Source organism: Buteo buteo, chromosome 13 (assembly GCF_964188355.1).
Source record: "Buteo buteo chromosome 13, bButBut1.hap1.1, whole genome shotgun sequence".
NCBI lineage: Eukaryota > Metazoa > Chordata > Aves > Accipitriformes > Accipitridae > Buteo > Buteo buteo.
In genome coordinates, this window is record NC_134183.1 from 19,335,057 (window position 1) to 19,355,070 (window position 20,014).

The 20,014-nt window shown below is 35.9% G+C and overlaps 1 protein-coding gene across 11 annotated transcripts in view; it reads right to left on the reverse strand.

Moving 5' to 3' along the window:
* MEF2A (myocyte enhancer factor 2A) overlaps positions 1-20,014 on the reverse strand; it is a 113,019-nt gene that overhangs the window by 33,936 nt on the left and 59,069 nt on the right. For all 11 annotated transcript variants that reach the window (XM_075044996.1, XM_075044997.1, XM_075044995.1 and 8 more), the window contains one exon: positions 16,957-17,160. In XM_075044996.1, coding sequence (XP_074901097.1) covers positions 16,957-17,160 — 204 coding nt within the window. The remainder of the gene's footprint in view (positions 1-16,956; positions 17,161-20,014) is intronic.

The following is a 20,014-nucleotide window of genomic DNA, read 5'->3' on the forward strand; positions in this document are numbered from 1 at the left end:
TCCTCCCCATGAAGGATCCTGTTTTTTATATCCGACTCTGAAAGGACATGCTGCTAACGGCTAAAAAAGCACAATCGGCATGTTTTGTGCTCTTATTCAGTGAGTGTGGTTAAAAAGCCAAGACTACTGGTATTAGTGATCTAGGCTCCTTACCAGCTCTGGTAAAACTGTAGAAAACTTGATTATGCTCATTGTCACCCCAGGAAATATTATTTTTCTGCCTTAAAGCAAAAAAGTAAAATGACCTCATATGTAAAAAGTGTTACGAAGTGCTAAAAAGTGTCAGTTCATTCAAAACATTTTCAGTCTTGGGTTTGCTGTAATATTACACAAAAAGGAAATGGTTGTTGCTATCAATGCTTGTATGTATCATGTTAACAGGTCTATTTTTGCACTTACCACTGGAGCTGGCCAAACAGGATTTCTGTTGGTGCTTCATCCCAAATCATGAGGAAAAACATTTCCAAAATTTAACTAAGATTGAAATGAAAAGTAATATCCCTTGGAAAGGGCAAACATTTGCTTAAAACCTGTGGCTAGTTCTGTTTCTGCTGTCACAGTCAGAGTACAGAAAAGCTGTGAAGCAGCACAAATTTGGAATAATTACTTTTTAAAAAACTGCAATTTTAAAAAGTGTAAGTACTCCTCGGGCCTGAAGTAACAGAAAGGCTCCACTAGTACTGCCAAATATTACTGCTGCTCCAGTAAGCATGTACACCATGGTTATCGAAAGGATAACCAACTAAACAGTTTCCTGATGCTCTAGAGAGCTGCCATGCAATAGTGGAGAGGGAGAGTATGCTGCTGCCACTTGCACCAGATTCCAAAGGCTCCTCACCCACAAATGCAGTCACCAAGTGCTTACACAGGTCTGCGCAGGAAGGACGGGACTGAGCATCACTTTGTTATCCGTGACGGGAATAACGGTAAGATCACTGAGGCAAAAGATTGTGAAGTTGCAATCTCACTGATAAAATGCGAAAGCCAGTACCATTAGCCCAGGTTGCAATAGGGCCTTTCCTAACAATGTTCAGAAACAAAGAAAAGTAATTCCTAAAACAGAGATCCAAGGATAACTGAGAGCTATTTAGCCATACCGTAGCATTCAGGATCAGTCCCACATTCCATCTCTGCAGATGATTAGAGATCCATGCTTTAAAGTTACTTCCCCATGCTTAAAGGGAACTGCTGAATTCTCTACGGGAGTCCTTTCACAAGCTGACTGACAGTAACAACTTCCTGCCACAAGAAGTACAGGATCCTAGAGACCACCCTTAAGCCAACTCTGATGTTTGCTCAAGCCTGCAGTAAGTCATTTTTTCTTCGCTAAAATGACAGAAAATTCTCCTTGGCCATTCCTTATTTAATTTACTTTTGCTGGGTTTGTTTTCAGTTGTAGCAGGAATAAAGTGGTTTTCCAATGTATGGGGCTGAGCACCACAGATACAAAGTAGGCAGAAGGAATGGCCTGTCCTTTCTGGCAGCAGCAAACCATTGCCTCAGCCACCACTGATAATCACATCCTACTTAAAAAGCTGCACCTTTTTTCTGAGATATTCACAAAACGAAGGACAAACACGGTAGTCACAGCACCACACTCCCACCCAGTTTTCATTCTTTTTGTGTGAAACATCAGTGAGAAAACAGGACATATTCCTTTAATGCAGTTCAGCTCCCTTCCCACAGCAGAGAGAGACTTCAGCTGGCAAGAACTACAAGTATAACTACAGACTTCACATATAGCAAAAAGTCATGTTGAAAGCATGACAATTGCTTTATTATTTGCTTCCTGTTACATACTACTGCCAAGAAGTTGAGCCTAAAACCAGGCTAGATTTTTCTTCCTTTATAACACAAAATATTTCACTTTCATCACCCTGAACAATACTACAGTGTATCATCCTTTACATAAAGTCATTTCTCCCCTATTATGTATAAAACATGTTCAAGTATCCCAGGAATATTCTTAGTCACTGAAAGTTATTTATAGTTTTCAAAATTCCTGCAGGTCAGTTTGGCTTCAGAAGTGTCATAATTTCTGTTTCTTTTCTCTACAATAACAACATGGTTCTGCAAAGTCAGAGCTTGACCCTCCAGTGCTGGGTATATGAATTTTACCACTGCCTGAAATACAAGCACGAGTGAATCTTAAGTGCAGTGTACACATCAAAAGTGAACAGCCAGAGAAAAAAACATATAATTCAACTCAGTAACCACGTTTTGTGTTTGAAGCTCATCAAATTATTTCTGTAGGCTTCAATTTCTTTCTTCATAGTTAGATGTACTGGATTATTTTACATAATATTTACAAATTTTGCAAATTTTCCTCAGGCTCTATTAATATTCTCAGCTTGAACCACTGAAGCCTCTGCAAATTTCATTATGAAGCTGTTTTCCTTTGAGTTAGGGGGCTACTTAAGTTTAGCCCTAATACTATTGCTTTCAGTATCCCTGACACATTTTCTATTACATTTTGCTATGCTATCAGTTAGAATTTCAAATTCTAATTATAGCCACAAATACATACATCCCAAAACAGCACAGTAAAGCGGAGTGCTGCCCAGCTTTCAAAACTTCAGTGAAATGCACAGGAGATCAAATTAGATTATGACAGACATTTCCATGAGCTAAGCAACTTGGAGAGCTTAACTTCTTAAAGAACAAGGCCTCACCAATCTTTCTGGTAGGCTCCCCAACAAAAATTATGTATACTAAATAAAATCTGAAAAATTTACTTACTCTACTTTTAGCTTACTGAAATAATATTTTCCATACTTGTGCTCAATCACTAGTGGTATTTCAAAATTAAATAATTGATATTATGCAAAAATATCTAGACATCAAAAATCCTGAGTAAAGTACTTCATTAAAGTTTGCTACAATGATTATATTTCTTGGCCAAATATTGTAATATGTTAGGAAAAAAAAAAGGAGGTTTAGCATTAATTACTTACTCCAGGGTTTTACAAACAAGAAAGTTACAAGCCTGCCTAGCACTAGGCCATAAAACACAGGGAAGAGCCCTTTAAGCAATGCTCTGCTATGTTCATTTACAGATGAAAAATGTTCATGATTTGAAATTTTATCAGTGTCCCTGTTATATACCACTCTAAGAAAAGATACGGTCTTGTTTCAAATGTTGGAGCACTTCCAATATCTGGCAAATTTTAACATGTATCCCTCGCTTGCCAAACATGAAAGCTAGCTGTCAAATTCCTCCAAGATATGATAAAGATGGCACTCAGGATTCAAACTCTCCTTTATATAAAATAACACATACAAAAGGTTTTTAGACATGATATGGTATGAGGCTTAAATTCTAGCTTGAAGCATCTTTGCTGTGAAACATTATTTTATATAGATAAACCACAAGCAATTACTAAAGAGTAACTATTTTATGGGCTATAAAATCCATTCTTTTCACCCCTAGAATATTACACAATGCACTGGACTAGAAGGTATAGAAAGGGAAGCTGCTTGTATATGTGATTTTAGAGAAACACCATCTATAAACTGTGGACTTTATAATGCAGTTGCTGACCTACACATAAACTGGACTGCTCACTCTTAAACAAACTTCTTGAGACTTAAAATGATTAGTAATCCATTAGCACTGATAATACTATTTCCACAGTGAAAGCTAAGCCAAGCTCTCAAAGTCTGATATTTGATGCATTTGTCTTTGTTTCACTTTCTATACCACTTACTAGATTATGAAATTTTATATCGCTGGGCAGGTTTTCATTTCACCTGTTTTACAGAAAGTACCATCAACTAGATTCTTCCATTAAAGAGTACTAAATTGCCAGTCTAAGTCAATCTTATTCAATCTTTTTATTAAAAACAAAAGACAAAGTAGCTCGATGTTTATCTTCAGGAAGCAGAAACTATTCCTTAGCATATAAAGTAAGCATATTTTACAGTCCTTTCAGGGAATGCCGTTTTCAACAAACAAAATTAATGGTAAAAAAAAGCAAAACACAGTTTTATGTCAGAATGTTCAAAGAGATATTGTATGGTACATAAATGCTTTTTTCAATCCTTACTCAAGTGACAACATGTATATGTACATACACATCCTACCTCTTCACACACTTGCAATGGTTAAAATATAAATCAGCAACAGCAGTAGCCGACTGAATGCCTCCCTTCAGCAAGTATATATTGCAGATAAGCCATATGGAACATGAAAAGTTTCCAAGTGTAGCAACCCATCTGCATAATATCCTTCATAATCTTTTAGAAGTTCTTTAGTAAAAATATTATCTCCTACTCATAGTTTGTCAAGAAAAATTTTCTGAAGTCTGATTACAATTCAATGATATAAAAAGAATGGGTTTCTTTTGGTCTACCTGCCTATACAGTACTGCTATTTCAAACATTTCTTGTCCTGAATTTCTCCTTACAGCTTGAAAATTAGAAAGGATAACAGAAACTATTTCAAAGTCTTGGTACTCAAGATAACTTAGTATTATCAAAACAGTAATTACAACACAAATATCAACTATTCCCAAAGAACATGTTGAGCAGATTCTAAGGATTTATACAATTGTTAAAATACCATTCACGTGTAAGATTGTGGGAACTACTACACTAATGTCTACCAGAACAAGCTTCAATTATCTTTAATATTGGTATGGAACTGCCATTTTATTTCACCCAAAAAGGTGTCCAACTCTATAGACAAATAGCTAGAAGTATGTGTGGGCACATGTGTGCACTCTGAACAGGTATGGCATGTGCATGCACAGCATACAAGCATTATCCCAGTTCATAACACTACTGCAGAATACTTAACAACCACAAAAGGAAGTTGAATAAGGCAACTGAAAGCTGGTACTTGAAAACACTGAGAGAAGTATGTACAGCAGGAAGCAGCAAGCCTCTCTAGAAATAAAGAAGTAGGGTTCAAGCAGATACGTCTCTATTTTTACTGAATTAAAATAATTAGAATGTAGGACTTCAAGACACACCGCTGTAATAAGCATGTCACGACTCATGTTTTGAATACTGAACTTCTCAGTTATGTGTCAAAGAAATACACTTAATATGTTTTCCTTGCATAACCTGCACTTAGAGTGAGTTATTCAAAAGCCAAAACACCTCTTTGAAGACTGTTCTCACCTAACCCGAAAAGGGGGTGGGAAATCAAAGATGTGGGGAAATCAAAGGTGGGACCTAGAGAGGCAGAGAGAAAAGACTGTACAGGAATCAGGGACAGTAAAATACGAGTACAGTTTAACATGTGTAATTCATGTCAATGTTGGATAAAGACTGGCTCTGGCATGCTTGATTTTTTTTTTCTTTTTAACAAGTCACTTTACTCGGCAAGTACTGAATTTTAAGTTAATGCAAAAAAGAGCAGGGCTTTTAATGGCACTACTTTGTTACAGTTAGAAGACCTTTGATCTAAAAAAATGTTCAAAATATTCCCAAATAATTTGGGAATTTTCAATTAAAAATATATTGTTCACTTGCTATTGAAAGTAACTGAAAAATAATTACAGTAAAACATCATTTAAATGTTAAAATTCACACTACTGCCAATTTAACTAACTTAAGTAGCATTCCATAGTCTATCCTATAAATTGCAGACATGTAAGCTCCCACATGAAATTTTATGTCACTAATAGGACATTAACAGGATGTAAAAACTATCACTGGTAAGTGACAAAAAGACATTAACACTGTATGTGTATTGATTTATAAGTATGATGAAGAATACGAAAGATATGATACAATAAGGGCTGTTAGAAGATTCATAGATGTGTACCACAAGAACTACCACCATAAATACCTTCTTTATTCAGGTGACAAAACCAGTTACTATACAAAACATACCAGGTGAAAAGATCAACACGAAGTCCCTTGTTCAGATGAGCATTGAGAATGTTACAGCCTAGATAGGCCACACTACTTGGAGTAAAACACTGGCAATGAACAAACCACAATCTTCATCATATGATCAGAAGTATCTCACTACACCCACATGACTGGGAGGTTTTATGACAGTATGAAGATCTAGGACATTTCTTCTTGAAGGCTAGAGACTCCCCCAGCCCTCTTCTGCAGAAGCACCATCAGTTTAAGGCCCAAACATTAAGATTATTCAAAAGCAAATTACTAGAAACTTCTCAACAGAAACACAGCATGTAAACATGCTGAGGTCCAACAGGCAAGTAGGAGCAAAGCATCCTATAGATGACACTCTCCCTCCTTTTTGACAGTTTATGCAAGAACACTGGTTGATGAACAGTAATGATCAAGAAGCTAGCACTTCTGCTGTCCCTTCTGCAAGGTGATTAATCACTGGCAGATTGGCAGGGTGGACAGCTGAAGACACTACCAAACCCATGAGCTTGGAAATCAAAAGCTGGGCTTTACATTAACTCTCCACTGAAATCAAGAGCATCATCAGAAAGAACAGTTATTTATCTCACTGTAGTTCCAGGAGATGCATTGTTCTGGGGTCTGTTCTTCCCATGCACAGCTTGTGTAAAGTCACTTACTCTTGATTAACAGATGCCATGGTCCTCACTTTGAAATTGCAAAGTAAAAATATACTCTTCTAACTGTCAATACAGAATTTTGAAAGCACCAAATTCTGCAGCAACACAAGGGCTGCAGAATAAAGACCAGCACTGCTTGAAGAACTTGTTAATACAAGTAAATAATTATGTCTTTGTGCGACTGCCTGCATGAACTCCAGCATTAACAAGCAGTGAGCTGTTGCAGATTTTCTTGGAATCGATTTTCAATGCTACTTAACACAACATCTCCAGAACAGCTAAATCCAGCAGCAGATCTTTGATATGTGTTTCCCAAGCAGTGGGTGTCAGAACTGGACTTTGTGTGTCTGCCCTATAAATTTCAAAAATAAAAACATTCTCCAAACACACTGCAGAATCAGTTGGAAAAACATCACTTGCACAGCTGGGAAATAAATACAGAACTTCATAACAGAAGAGAATCACTGGGTTTATGTAGCTAACCGGCAGCACCTATTTAAATAAATACTAAAAACAGTCTCCAAAGAAAATGAGAGGTATGTGTTATTCACCAAGAATAGAAGCCATGTGCAATATTAAAAAAAATAGCTGCTTCCATTAAGTTTTGAATCTTTAGAATCCATTATCCAAGTCTGTACTACAAACAAATATACAAACATAGAGCCTTAATCGCCCCTTGCTTCTAAAAAGAGGATGGCAAGTAAGAGGTATAGGATGTAGGAATCACTCCAACAAACCCTCATGGACCAAAGTATCCCAAATGCAGTATGTATCCCTAAAGACTCTCTCAAAATACTCTTCATTACTCCACTTGAAAGTGCATCTTTTAAAACGTCTAGAACATTTGACACATTTTAGCTTCTACAGTTCGAAGTTTATATTTTAATAAAGATTTGTGAGGAAGGATAGAGTAAATATGCTACTACTATCTGCTAATTCGCAATATAAACCGAAGTCAAGGGTAGTTTTCACTGGAAACACATGAGAAATACTTACAATAGCCATAAGACAAAAAACCAACACAGATTCCACCTAATGGCCAGTTTTACATCGTAAGGCCTCATTCAAAAGCACAACAGCCTATGTTTTCTACAGTAAAATGAGCAAAAGCAAAAGTTTTCTTTAGTCAAACCTCATCCTAGTAAGTTACATGGGTACACTGAAAACAAGTTTTGCTCTTAGGGCTTTGGGCTGTTGAATATTTTTATTTATTCCAGTTACAGCTAAATACTGCACACTGCCAAGGAAAGCACCAAAAAAAACCCAAAAAACCCCACACAAACTAAGAAGTAGTAAATAACCTTACGTAATTAGAATCCAAAATATTCATTATATTCATTAGCATTGTTAGCTACTGCTGTCTTTAATGGTTAATATGTCTGGAGTTCAATGAGACACTTAGAAAATGCTTGCATCATCCAAACTGAAATATTAACAACTCATGTTACCACTAGAAACTAAGGGAAGAACCTTTAAATAGTACTACTTTCTGTTTAGATGTAGCCTACACTTTAGTATTACAATGACAGGCTTATACCTCTGACTGGCAGGTCAGGACACTGAACAGTCATGCCCATAGTCATGTCTGTCAATCAGAACTGTTCTAAGAACTAAAGCACATCTCTGTGAACTTTACTGATTATAAGTATCTTGTAGCTACACACATAGGTAGTCATGGGAACTGAATCAAGCCATACTTTAAATTGTTTTAAGGAAAACTGTTATCTGTGCTCAGAAAGATTGCTATCTAAACACCCCAACAAGTACTACTCCAGCTCTGCTCAGAACTTGCTTCTTCCAGACTATGACTTTTAACAATTCATTTTCTATATCTATTAAGCTTCATCTATTTATTCTTATTTTGGGTTTCATGTCAAATTCAGGAAAAAAGTTAACAGCATTTGATGGAGGCAGGAAGGAGAAGAAGGGAGAAAGTTTAGTATATTAGTTATCATCAGGTAACTGTAAGAAGGCAGTGGAAAAGAAAGAGAGGAAGAAATGATCTCTGGTCTACAAACAGAATTTAAAATGCTGGCCAAGCATCTAGTTCACAGGACAATTAACCACTTCATTAAAACAGCCAGGTCAAAACACTGATAGGTTGTAATGAGGACAGGAAAGATTTAGCTATTTCCTTTTTACTAATGATATTTGGACCTGTGATATCATTCATTCCTCTTTAAAGAGAGATTAACATAAATGGGGGGGAAAAATTCTCAAAGATGAAAACACGCTATTATGACCAACTCAAACTCTTGGTGTGTCTTCTACATGAAATACAAAGTTATCTTGGTTCTTAAAATACATCCAACATCACCTATTGCAGGGCTGCTTCTGCAGAGTTTTCAGTAGACAGGTACCACACAAAGGCCCTCTACTAGTATTTGACATAGATTTAAGATTCTGGTCTTCACAGCAGCACAGCCTCCTGAAGAGCCATCTAATTTGATGTGAGATTCTACTGATGTACAGCCAAGTAAGTTGTCATTCACCAGTTAAGTGATTAGCTTTTTCTGTTAGTTTATTAACAAAAATAAGGATAACACCACAGCAAATTTCATTTCACAGCTTCAAGATAATCTCACTAGTATAACTGTCATCCAACTGTTGTAGAACAGAGAGCAATCTGAACTGGAACTACATAAAATTACTAGTGGTAATACAATAGCTAAACACAACCATTATTAGCAGGAGACTTCAGGAACTTATATATTAAGATGCATTCTAGACAAACTTCGTATATATATATATATATATGCTTTAATTATTGATTAAAGACAGAATTAATCAAAATTCAGAATGCCAGTACAGCATAGTAAATTTAAAACACCAGCACTTTAAGAAGTAGAAGAAATCTAGTGTTGTTAACCCTAAACCACTAAATTTTATCACTGGTTTGGACACAAGGAAAGTGTAGCTTTAGATTATTTGCAGGCAAGCCAAAGCTGTTTAAAAAACAAATTAAGTTTATCCTATTTTTTGCAATTCTTTATGTATCACAAATGAAGGAATGCAAAATGACATTAACTAGGAACAAAAAACTTTTTTATATCACTGTAAACTTTCTTAAAGTCACCAATAACCTACCATTTAAAAAAAAAAAAAGTCATTTTAACATTAGTCACCAGTACATCCAAAGCAATTTCAGCATAGCCAAAGAATTAAAAGAATATTTTAAAGTAGAACAGTATTACCAAATGCAGATATGGGAAAACTAATGATAACAGTAAACAGCTCAAATAAAACAACTTTGGGGATTAAGTGTTGAACTTAACCTCCCAAATCACAAAAAAAAAAAAAAAAAAAAAAGACACCATTAGGAGTGGTAACTGTTCTGCTCAGCACAAAATCCACAGGTGTGTTCTGTCACTATACTCAACATAAGTATTTGCTACATTGACCACATTTTAAGCTTTTCAAGGAAGCTGTTTCTTCCTGAACCCTGAGTGGGAAATAAAACCCCAAAGCATAACCTGTTTACAAGCCAGGTTTATAGTAAACACTTCTTCTAGAAAAAAATAGATTCAAGCCACTGTACATATATATATAGATACACACACATATATTTTTATGTATCTTTTTGATGAATCATATTCCAGACCACTTCAGGTTTTATGCATTTTCTCTCTTTTTAAGCTAAGCCAAAAAGTGAGATTTTAGTCCTTAACCATACATAAATCCTCCTCAATCACCTCCTTAAAATGTCTCAAAGGCATTTGTGTGCCATCTCAAATTATTTGAAATGTTATATGCAGTATAATTACATTTACATAATCATTTAGCAAATCAAGTGCAATAATGCCTACATTTTCTCAACATCATGAGCAGATTACAAAGTCATTTCCTTACGTCACTGAAAGCATTTTTAAGCTTCTTCCTTCTTTTGAATCTATAGCACTTATTTCCACAGTGCGGTCCATGCTATTTGGAGACCAAAGCAAGTAGTCCAAACAGCAAAACCACATGTTAATACTATTCATAGTACTCATACATCATCTTCTATCAGCCCAAAGCTTTTTGCTTTCTCCCCACATACCATCCCCCACCCCCACCAAGTCTAGCCCACTTCTGGCAATTTGCCATCTATCAAATATGAAGGAATGCAAAACAATATTATCTAATCAACATTGTCAACCTCCCTACAATCTCTAGTGTGTGTCTAATCATCAACATTCATGGTATCACCTCTCAGCACTATCTCAGTTCTGTAAAGCTGTGTTAGTATTTCATGTATATTTGGAGATTTTAGTCAGTTACATTAAGCATCAATTTTCATTTTCAGCTGAAAGTGGTTGTAGAGCATTCTCTTCCTTTTTAAAAATATGTTTAAAACCTTACCATGTAACTTCTCTTATGAAACATTTCAAAGAAATGTATTTTTGAAGGATGTGATCCAATTTCCACCATCTTACTTTTTCAGCTTTGAATAGCAAAATATGGAAGCCCAAATTGCTTGCCAAATGCATATCTAGATTGCATCTAGATACACCAGGTATCCACCAAGGAAGGAAATAGGACCAATTAATTGAATATCTTTCTCATCTAATTTTGTATGTGTGCATCCATGTATATTGAGACACAATTCCCAGATCTTCAATTTCATATGAAGTTCACCTAGATTTAAAAAAAGAAGCTATGAACCAATTCAAGTGGTACCAAAATACCATAACATCCTGTGGTTAACAAACTACTATACTGTGTGGCACACCAATAACAGTTCAAAATACATGTTGGTAATCCATAGCCTGGAAAAGCAGCAATGCTGGTGAGGTGGAGAAAACTAGATAAAAAAACAAAACCAAAAAGCTTTTGGTTTATAAACACAGTGTTTCAACACCAACTTTTCTGTTTATGCTCCCCACACTGTTACACTTGTCTCTTGGCATATGCTCCATCTGGCTGTGGAGATGCATCTGCTGCTTTACGCTGCAGGCTCTACATGTGCAGATGAGCTCTACATGCTTACTCAAAGCTATGATCTGACAATCACATCTCTTACACTATATATGTCTATGACTGAAGAACATGTATTGCTCCTATAACAGCTCTTCATTAAAATTTTGTGAAAAGGCAGAGAAGCAGAATGCCTGTTTGATATTTTAATGCAAGATGATGCACTGAAAACAGTTTCTCTAAGATTAAACTGGTTTATTTACACTACTGTTAAGTTGCAGCACATACATTTACCTACTTTGTCTTGTTTGTGTCAAAACTGTGACATGACCACTATCACACCAAGCCATCACAAACATTACTTCCTATTAGAGTCAGCATTTTCCATGTTAAAAGATTTAATACAAAAATCCAAATCACTTCCTGTAACTTACACCAAGAAACAATTATGATTATTCCAATACAGCAGTCTTTTCACAAGAATGAGTATGTTTACAGTAATTACATTATATAGTTTAGGGTAGGTTTTTTTAATACTTTTTAGTTATGATTATTATTGCAGATTATTTCATATTTCAAGGACAGCTGTCAATATTTGGGGTATAATCTAAGCCCTACACAGCACATTATACTATACTGAAAACTGCATTAAAGTATACAGCACAGAAGAGGCTCATTATCTGACACCTATCCAAAATTCTCATGGGCACAGATGCCAACCAGCAAAGTAGGTCACATTTTAGACAGGCTCCTAACAATCAAATCACCTCAGTTTGATGAGGTGATATGACAGAACGTGCACAACCCACCCACAGCCAAGTGTAGGTGAAATAAACCCTGCTTTGCTGTATTGCTCAAGGAACATCAAAATGTGGAAAAGAGAAAGTCGAGCTAAACAGGCAAGAAGAGCCTGTCTTCAACCCTTGACTCCCAGAAAAGGTGAGGCTGGAAGAGAAGGAACAACTGAACAACTGCTGCTTTCTGAGGCCTTCTTGAGGGACAGAAGGACCCACCATGGAAGTGTCACCTTGTAGATAATCTGTAATAATCGTAACACGCCCTACACTAAAGAAGATTGAGTATGAGTGCCTGCTCATTTCCGTCTTTTCCTCTGGATCAAAAAAGGATGAACGTTCAAGGTCTCAAATTGTCTTTTATACATTAAAACATTTTGTTGACCATATGGATACCAAATCCTGATAAAACCTGAAATTCTTCCCATTTTACTCTGCAGAAGTAGTCCACTTCTTTCTTCAGGAAAAATAATTACTTGCCAAGAATAATGTGTTACAGAAGAAAAGTCCATAAACATTAGAGCATCAAATGCTGTAATACTTACAGCAAGTCCTTCAAATTATAGAGAGTACTTCAGCATAACAATCTTCAACTGTGCCATTATGGCTTTGTAAAACTAAATATATGATCCTAATATTTCAAGAATTCAAAGCACGCACTGAAAATTTCACTTTTTTCAATATCCCTATATAGTCCATCTAACCTATGCAAGAGCACTAGCTTTCACTCAAGTAATTATGAAAAAATAAGACAAATGAAACCTTATTGTAAAACAGAACAAAACCTCTCATCTGATGTGAAAAAGACCATATTCTCCAAGACCAAGAGACAAAGAATTTTTTTGAATGAGAATTTCTATTTCTGAAATTGTATGAAAATGTTATTATGGAATTTCAACAGAACATACATTTCTTTTCTTTCATGAGGCTTAAAGGAAACATTATGCTCACCCTCTCTTGAGTAAATGCAGGAGATCAGCAACCATAAGCAAAAGTTTCACTGTCCTCACCAACATCAGCTGTGTTCACCTTCCATATTTCAGAGGGATGCAGAAATTAATTTAAGAAACCCATAAGACCAATATTGCCTGATCCTGATAAGCAAGGAAGTTTTTTTTTCCACAGACCTGCATATGTTCTGAACATTTTGAGTGTTTCAAACAATTCTGTTTTCCCTATTCACCTCTTCTCTTCCAATGCTGTAGAACAGATTCAAAACAGAACAAAAGTCAAAGATCACAGCGATTGAATCCCAGCTCAAAAATGCCACACAGTATCCTTTAAAAGTGGTTACAGGCCATCTGTCACAAGATCTTCTCCCTTAAAAATACCAAATGGCAGGGAATGGACCATCCCCAAGTATACTACTGATAGAAAACTAAGCTTACATTAAAATGAAAATCCGTAACTTCCAATTCCATCTACTCAAAAGTCTATGACTCTGCCAAGACAGTTGAAAAACCATATTCCTTATACCCATATCAGTTACTAGTTACCAAGTAGCTACGAAAGAAAAAAATTATTAGAACAAAAACTCATGGTAAGAAATAGGTAAAGACGACAACAATTTATTGATAGACAGACTCTTTAGAAATTGAATGGGGAAAAAAAGGGGGGGGAACAAGGAAATGCTACAGAACTTAAGAAGAAATGGGACCAACAAAAACACATAAAAGGGACAAAAAATTAAAACTGAATAGGTACAGGACAACAACAGAGCATTCACATCTACAACAACATGTACAGTGAAAGACATAAGGGCACATATAAAAAAAAATTCTAGTATTCATTTAAGATGCCAGTGCTCTCCCTCCTACTATGTTTTCACACAAACATTCCAGCAGCAACAGAAGATACCAAGCCTTGGGCATATAAAAGCAATTCCTATGCCAAAACTGAACAGGCAGCAACTATAAGGGGAAGATGTCTCATCAATTTCACTTAATCATTTACAACATTGCCATCCACCCAGTACTGAAAATAAGTAGCAGTAGATTTGTTTCTTCCATTATACAGCTTCTCAGCTGTGTAGAATTAGCTTTCCTTCTAGCACTGCAAAAAAACCTCCTGTCATGCATATCAGGAACACAGTGGGTCAATACTAGTTTCACGGTGAGCCTACATCACAATAAATACCATCTGTTATATTCAAAGAGGCAAGTGAATTACTAAAATGTTAACTAAGATATATACATCAGCTATAACTCCATAAAATGGGACTACTCTAAATTGGTTTAGCATATATTTGACATTTTTAGGGGGTTTTTTTGGTAATTTTTATCTGTTAAAATTGTATTTCTACATCGGCTTAATAAAGAGAAGCCATTTTACGTTGTTCTTTCAGAACATTTCCAAAATGCTGGTGCTGTAACTTCACCTCTATCATGCCACAAGCATCTGTCAATGGTGAAATTACATGAAGCAGTGAGCTTCTGGCAACTTGCTACTGCTTAAATACAGGAGTCTTACCCTTTCCCCATCTCATCTCTTCTCCCACGTTCCTCCCTACCTATGCTGTACCTGCCATTGCATCTGCTCCAGATCACATCATACTCTCCATTGAACCCATTCAGCTCTATTGTAAAGCAAAAAAGTAGATAATTTTCCACTGAAAAGGCATGTTTTTCTAAATTAAAGACATTATTTACTTACAGTGGGAAGCAAACCATCCAAACCCAACCAGGAATGTTCTCTTAATTGCCTAAAGAACAATAGCTAATAGACTACAAAGTTACCATACAGGCAGAGCAAATCTAAAATGCAATCAGTTGCAAAAAACGAAACTGTGGAGTATCTCTCTGAAATACTGTACACACTATTTTTTTTCCTGGAATCCAACAGAGAGAATACATCACTGTATCTTACATATATTGAGCTTGTGAATACTTCATCCGACTGACTTAACTTTCCCATCCAGAACACAGCCATAAACTTAAAGAACATATTTTTGCTGCAAAAAGGTACATGCTCCCCTCTCTGGCTAAAAAACTTTTTCCCGAGAAAGAAAATTTTAAAAACAAACAAACAAAAAAACCCCAAACCAGCAAAACAACAACATTTCAAGCAGACTAAAGAGCACACAGGGCTAATCCGAAGAGACTAGGAGATGCACTCCTAAATTACACTATGTTAGAAAAATGACAGTAAAGTCCCAAATCCTGCACTAGTATAATACAGTAAACCTACAGAGGAAAATTAGAAAGAATTTGCAGATAAGTCCTTGCATGTTGCCCCAGAACAGAAACCATATATGCACTTGGGTACTGACTGCACTTTTTTATGTAGCTGCCAAGGGTCAAACTCTTGACACTGGTAAAAAACAACCAACAACAAAAAACCCCAAAAAAACAACAGGCAACCTTGTGTATAAGTTATTTTGGAAGAAGTTCTTACACCTCGTGATATGAAGAAGCACTATTACCACAAGTCAGAACACAGAGGCCTCAGATGCAGAACAAAAATCAGCCTGGCTAACTGACTTGGTTGCATCCCTATCTCAAATTCACGTCTGTTGAAATCAAAAGTTCATCTTGAAAGAATTAGGTTTTCCCTTCCTCTACAGTGGCTATCCCTTATTTATACTAATCCAGTGACTAAATAATACTCCAACTCTTCAAAGCTTGTGTTATCACACTCATTAGTACTCAATGTTGAAAACAGAAGTTGGGGAGATTTTCTTTCTGATCATAAAAGGCAGCTGACAAATTAGCAGAGAAACTTCTCAGAAAGAAATATAAGGCATTTGTCTATTTCTCAGTTTTGTCAATCTGATTTTTGCTTGAAAACTTATTTACAAGATCAGCTAGTATCCTCCCTGTACTCTGTGATCCCCTTGGCAATAGACTCTTCAGCCATACAAGGCTAATCACTATTCCTAAATCATTCCTAAAAAGCAAGGAATTTGTTCAGAAGACAACTTCAGAATTTAAATGAAACACTTAAGTCAGCCACCTGTTTTGGTCTATTTACAGGACTACTGGAGACATATCTGAAATGCAGTTAGAGTACATAAAGGCTCCAATTGCCAAGAAAATCCTTGATTTCTACTGCACCTAATTTAGAAATTATGTACTGGAAAGAGTTTCTATTTAAAGCACAAGCATAATAAAAGTAGACAAAACCAATACTTTTGAGTAAATATATTCATGCTGTTCTACTACTGCAGAAACTGCAGTTGTTCTACTGCTATGTTTTAACTGACATACAGACTGACCGGACAACAAATTTGATTAAGTTCATTTGCTCCACAGATTCACTTTTTTTGTTGTTTTTTTGGCTGAACAAGGGACAGCATAGACTGTGGTTGATCTGAACCATGTGCAACGTTTGACTGATAAAATGACTACCAGCTCAGAAGAGAAAAGGGGCCAACCATAATTGCCTGTTAGGCTGAGGGCACTCTTTGGACCTTATGCTCCATCCAATTGATTTTTTTCCCTTAAAACCTGAACACTTCCCCCCTCCCTCTCCCAGAAAATCAACCCTCTTTCACACCTTTATTTCCATTGCCAAATGTGGTTGAAATCAAACATGTTTCCCAGAAACTGGCAGGGGGTGGAGGGCAGATGGGAAAACAACATAGCTGTAAAGATGACTTATTGCCTTAGAGAAACCAGACTAAAAGCAGTAGTGTACACTTTATGACACAGTTTTCAAGTTATTAAATACATTTGTTTAAAATATCTTAAAATGCTCTATGTTGCTCTATATTTGAAGTATTAAGGAGATAAGAAAACTGATGTGTCTTTTCAAATTGTTACCTCAACGATATCTGAGTTGGTTCTGCTTTCATGGGGCTCGTTGTATTCTGTGTATTTAAGTAGAACTTTGTCCATATCAGTGCTGGCATACTGAAAGAGTTTGTTAGAGCTGTTAAAAATGATGAGTGCTATTTCACAGTCACAGAGTACACTCAACTCATATGCCTTCTTCATTAATCCAAACTTCCTCTTTGTAAAGGTGACCTAGAGAAGAAAGAAAAATGATTATTTTTTTTAAACACATGACAAGATTTCAAGGACTATAATCAAGTATTCAAGGAATACACCAATTGAGCCTACACTATTTATTCCTACTAACAAGCAACAAAACTGAACATGTGTACAAGCTTAAAAGAAGAACTGCCTATCATATTTGGGTGTCACTTTTAGGCCCAATCCTCTATATTAGACTAAGCTAAACAATTACGCCCCCCCCCCCCCCCCCCAACTCTTCAACTGGTATAGAACTACCAAGGAGAGGGTACATAGCTACCAAGGAGAGTTAAAGTTGGTAGGATCCTCTAACCATATTTCCTTCTGTTCAACTAACACTGACTTTCCAGGTATCAGAATATTTTCTTCTGTGATGACTAGTTATTCTGTAATTAATTTACAAGTTACAACCTTAATTCTAAATATTGAAGAAAACAGCAATATCAACAGAAGCAACACTGTTACTACGTCATATGATTTCTGATTATACAAAGCTAAGAAATATTCTTATTTTGTTGCTATTAAACCATCTAATTAGATTCACTTGTACTTCTAAGTTGTTTTCTGCTACTTGGGAACATCATGAAACGATCATTCTGTCCAATTAGAACTGCTGTGGGGAAATAAATCCATTACAGACCATCACAAAGGAGCATTTGCCCATCGGGGAAGGTGGAAAGACACTTAGTTATAAAACTCACCATCAATTATGGAAAAAAGCTTTAAAAAAATTATTCCTTTCACAAGATTTCAGTTAGCTAAGGATATAAGAGTACCAATATATTTGACATCAAGTTGAATCAAAAACAGGTCTCATGCTAAGGCCAACTTTTCTTAAATGACAATATTTTTACTAAACGTCCTCTAAGTGTCTCCAAAAGGTACTTAATCTACTACTACGAAGTTAATGTTCCAAGACCTTTTAAATAAAGATGCTGTTTTCAGATCTAGCCTTTCAATCTGAGCTTCAGTGTGGAATGGAACACCTCTGTCTATGGCCATATTCACACTCCCATATTACAATTCAAAATATATGCCTCTGTGACCGGTGGGTAAGCAACATGCCCTACACATTTGACAGACTATAGTCAGTATACTTCTGCAAGATAGGAATGAAGTAAAACACAAGAGACAATCAAACCTGTTTTATGGGTTTCTATAGTTTAACATTTTAATTACTTAGGGGTACATCAAGTTTTCAGAAGATGGATGGGAAAATTCTGTGTATACACATCTCAAGGCATTTTTTCCAGAGATAAGTATTTCATGTGTATTGCTTTAATACTATGCATAATACAAAATATATACTATCCTTCCCACCACATAAAGTCTCAGAGGGATGCAGACAGATATACTAACAAGATCGTGTACACAGCATGCTGACAATAACTTTATTATTAAAACAGTATATGCATACTTTGCTCTTCCACCACAAATGTTTGCAAAGGTACTGTGGACCTGAGGTTCCTCTTCAGCTATAAAACAGTATACACGTCCATTAAAAAACAAAACAAAACAAAAAACAAAACAAAATTAAAAACAAAACAAAACAAACACAGAGAAAACCAACAACTGTTTTAAAATGTGTCCACTCCCCACAAAAATGCACTGTGCCTATGATTTTTGAAAACCTGGACTGCTAACACTTAGCCACAGTAGGAATGCAGGTAATAAACAGAAGACCTAGAAAGATGAGAATATGCCAAGTCAGGCATATTATGATAACCATAGTTCCACCTAAGTTCCTGTGCAGTGTTTCTAACTTGGAAACTTCTTAGTATTTAGAAACCACTAATCTGAGCCTTTTATGAGATTTGAATAATCCATGTTCAGATGAAAAGTGAGTACTTACCATAACCTTTTTATTCAACCCTTTTAAAGCATGTTTGATGAGAAGCTCTATTAAGATACAGCACTCTCTGAAACAATTTTATGTAAGAATGCTGCAACACATTCAAGGTTCAACTAGGGTAAGCATATCTTTTTACCTACTTATTGTTTAACAATTACATTAGTGAGACAAGATGCCAAAAATACTGAGAGACTTTACCTTAATGCATTTTCTGTTAGTATTTTATTTTCAGTTATCAATTCAACAAGTTGACCAGGTACAAATGTAGGTTTTACTGGGCTGCACTTCTCCCAAATGCAGGTGAAAATTTTACTACCTACATATAATACAATACAGCTGCTTTTTAAAAACAGATCTTGTCTAAGTCTCCTAGTAGTTCTGTCACTTTACACATGCCTTCTTTCAGAACACTTGGGATTTATTTATCCTACCTTGCATGGGACATTCAGAATCACTTTGTCTGGATTCCTCTGCGGATTTGGGGAAACTGTGTGTTTTTTAAATTGCTGTGTTGTTCTTCTGATACTTCAATTACAAGATACTTAAGAGATTATTACCCAAGTATAAGCAGGTATAGACAGGTACTACTGCTTAGTTTTTGATCACGAAATAGGCATCATAAACAAGATGTGTGTGTGTGTTACATTACTTTGAGAAGTCATTAAACAAAATACTGAAAGCTTAGCTTCGCTGAGGATGCATACGATCCTGGACAAGGGATTTTAACTTCTCTACTGAAATGTCACCTTTGTCAGCTCTTGGAAGGCTATTTTACTTGTGAGATATTTTTTTTTTTACTTTGAGATTCTTAGGTAGCATCAATTTTTCACTTTGTGCTTGGGGAGTGCTTAGCACAAACCCCACTACCACTGGAGTCCAAGCCTTATTTTAATGCAGATAGATTATTATAAACTCAGTTTTCATTTAAAAACTCAGAAAGCAGAATATTAGTTCTGCAAATTTCTCTTTTTTTTTGTTGTTTTGTTTTGCCAT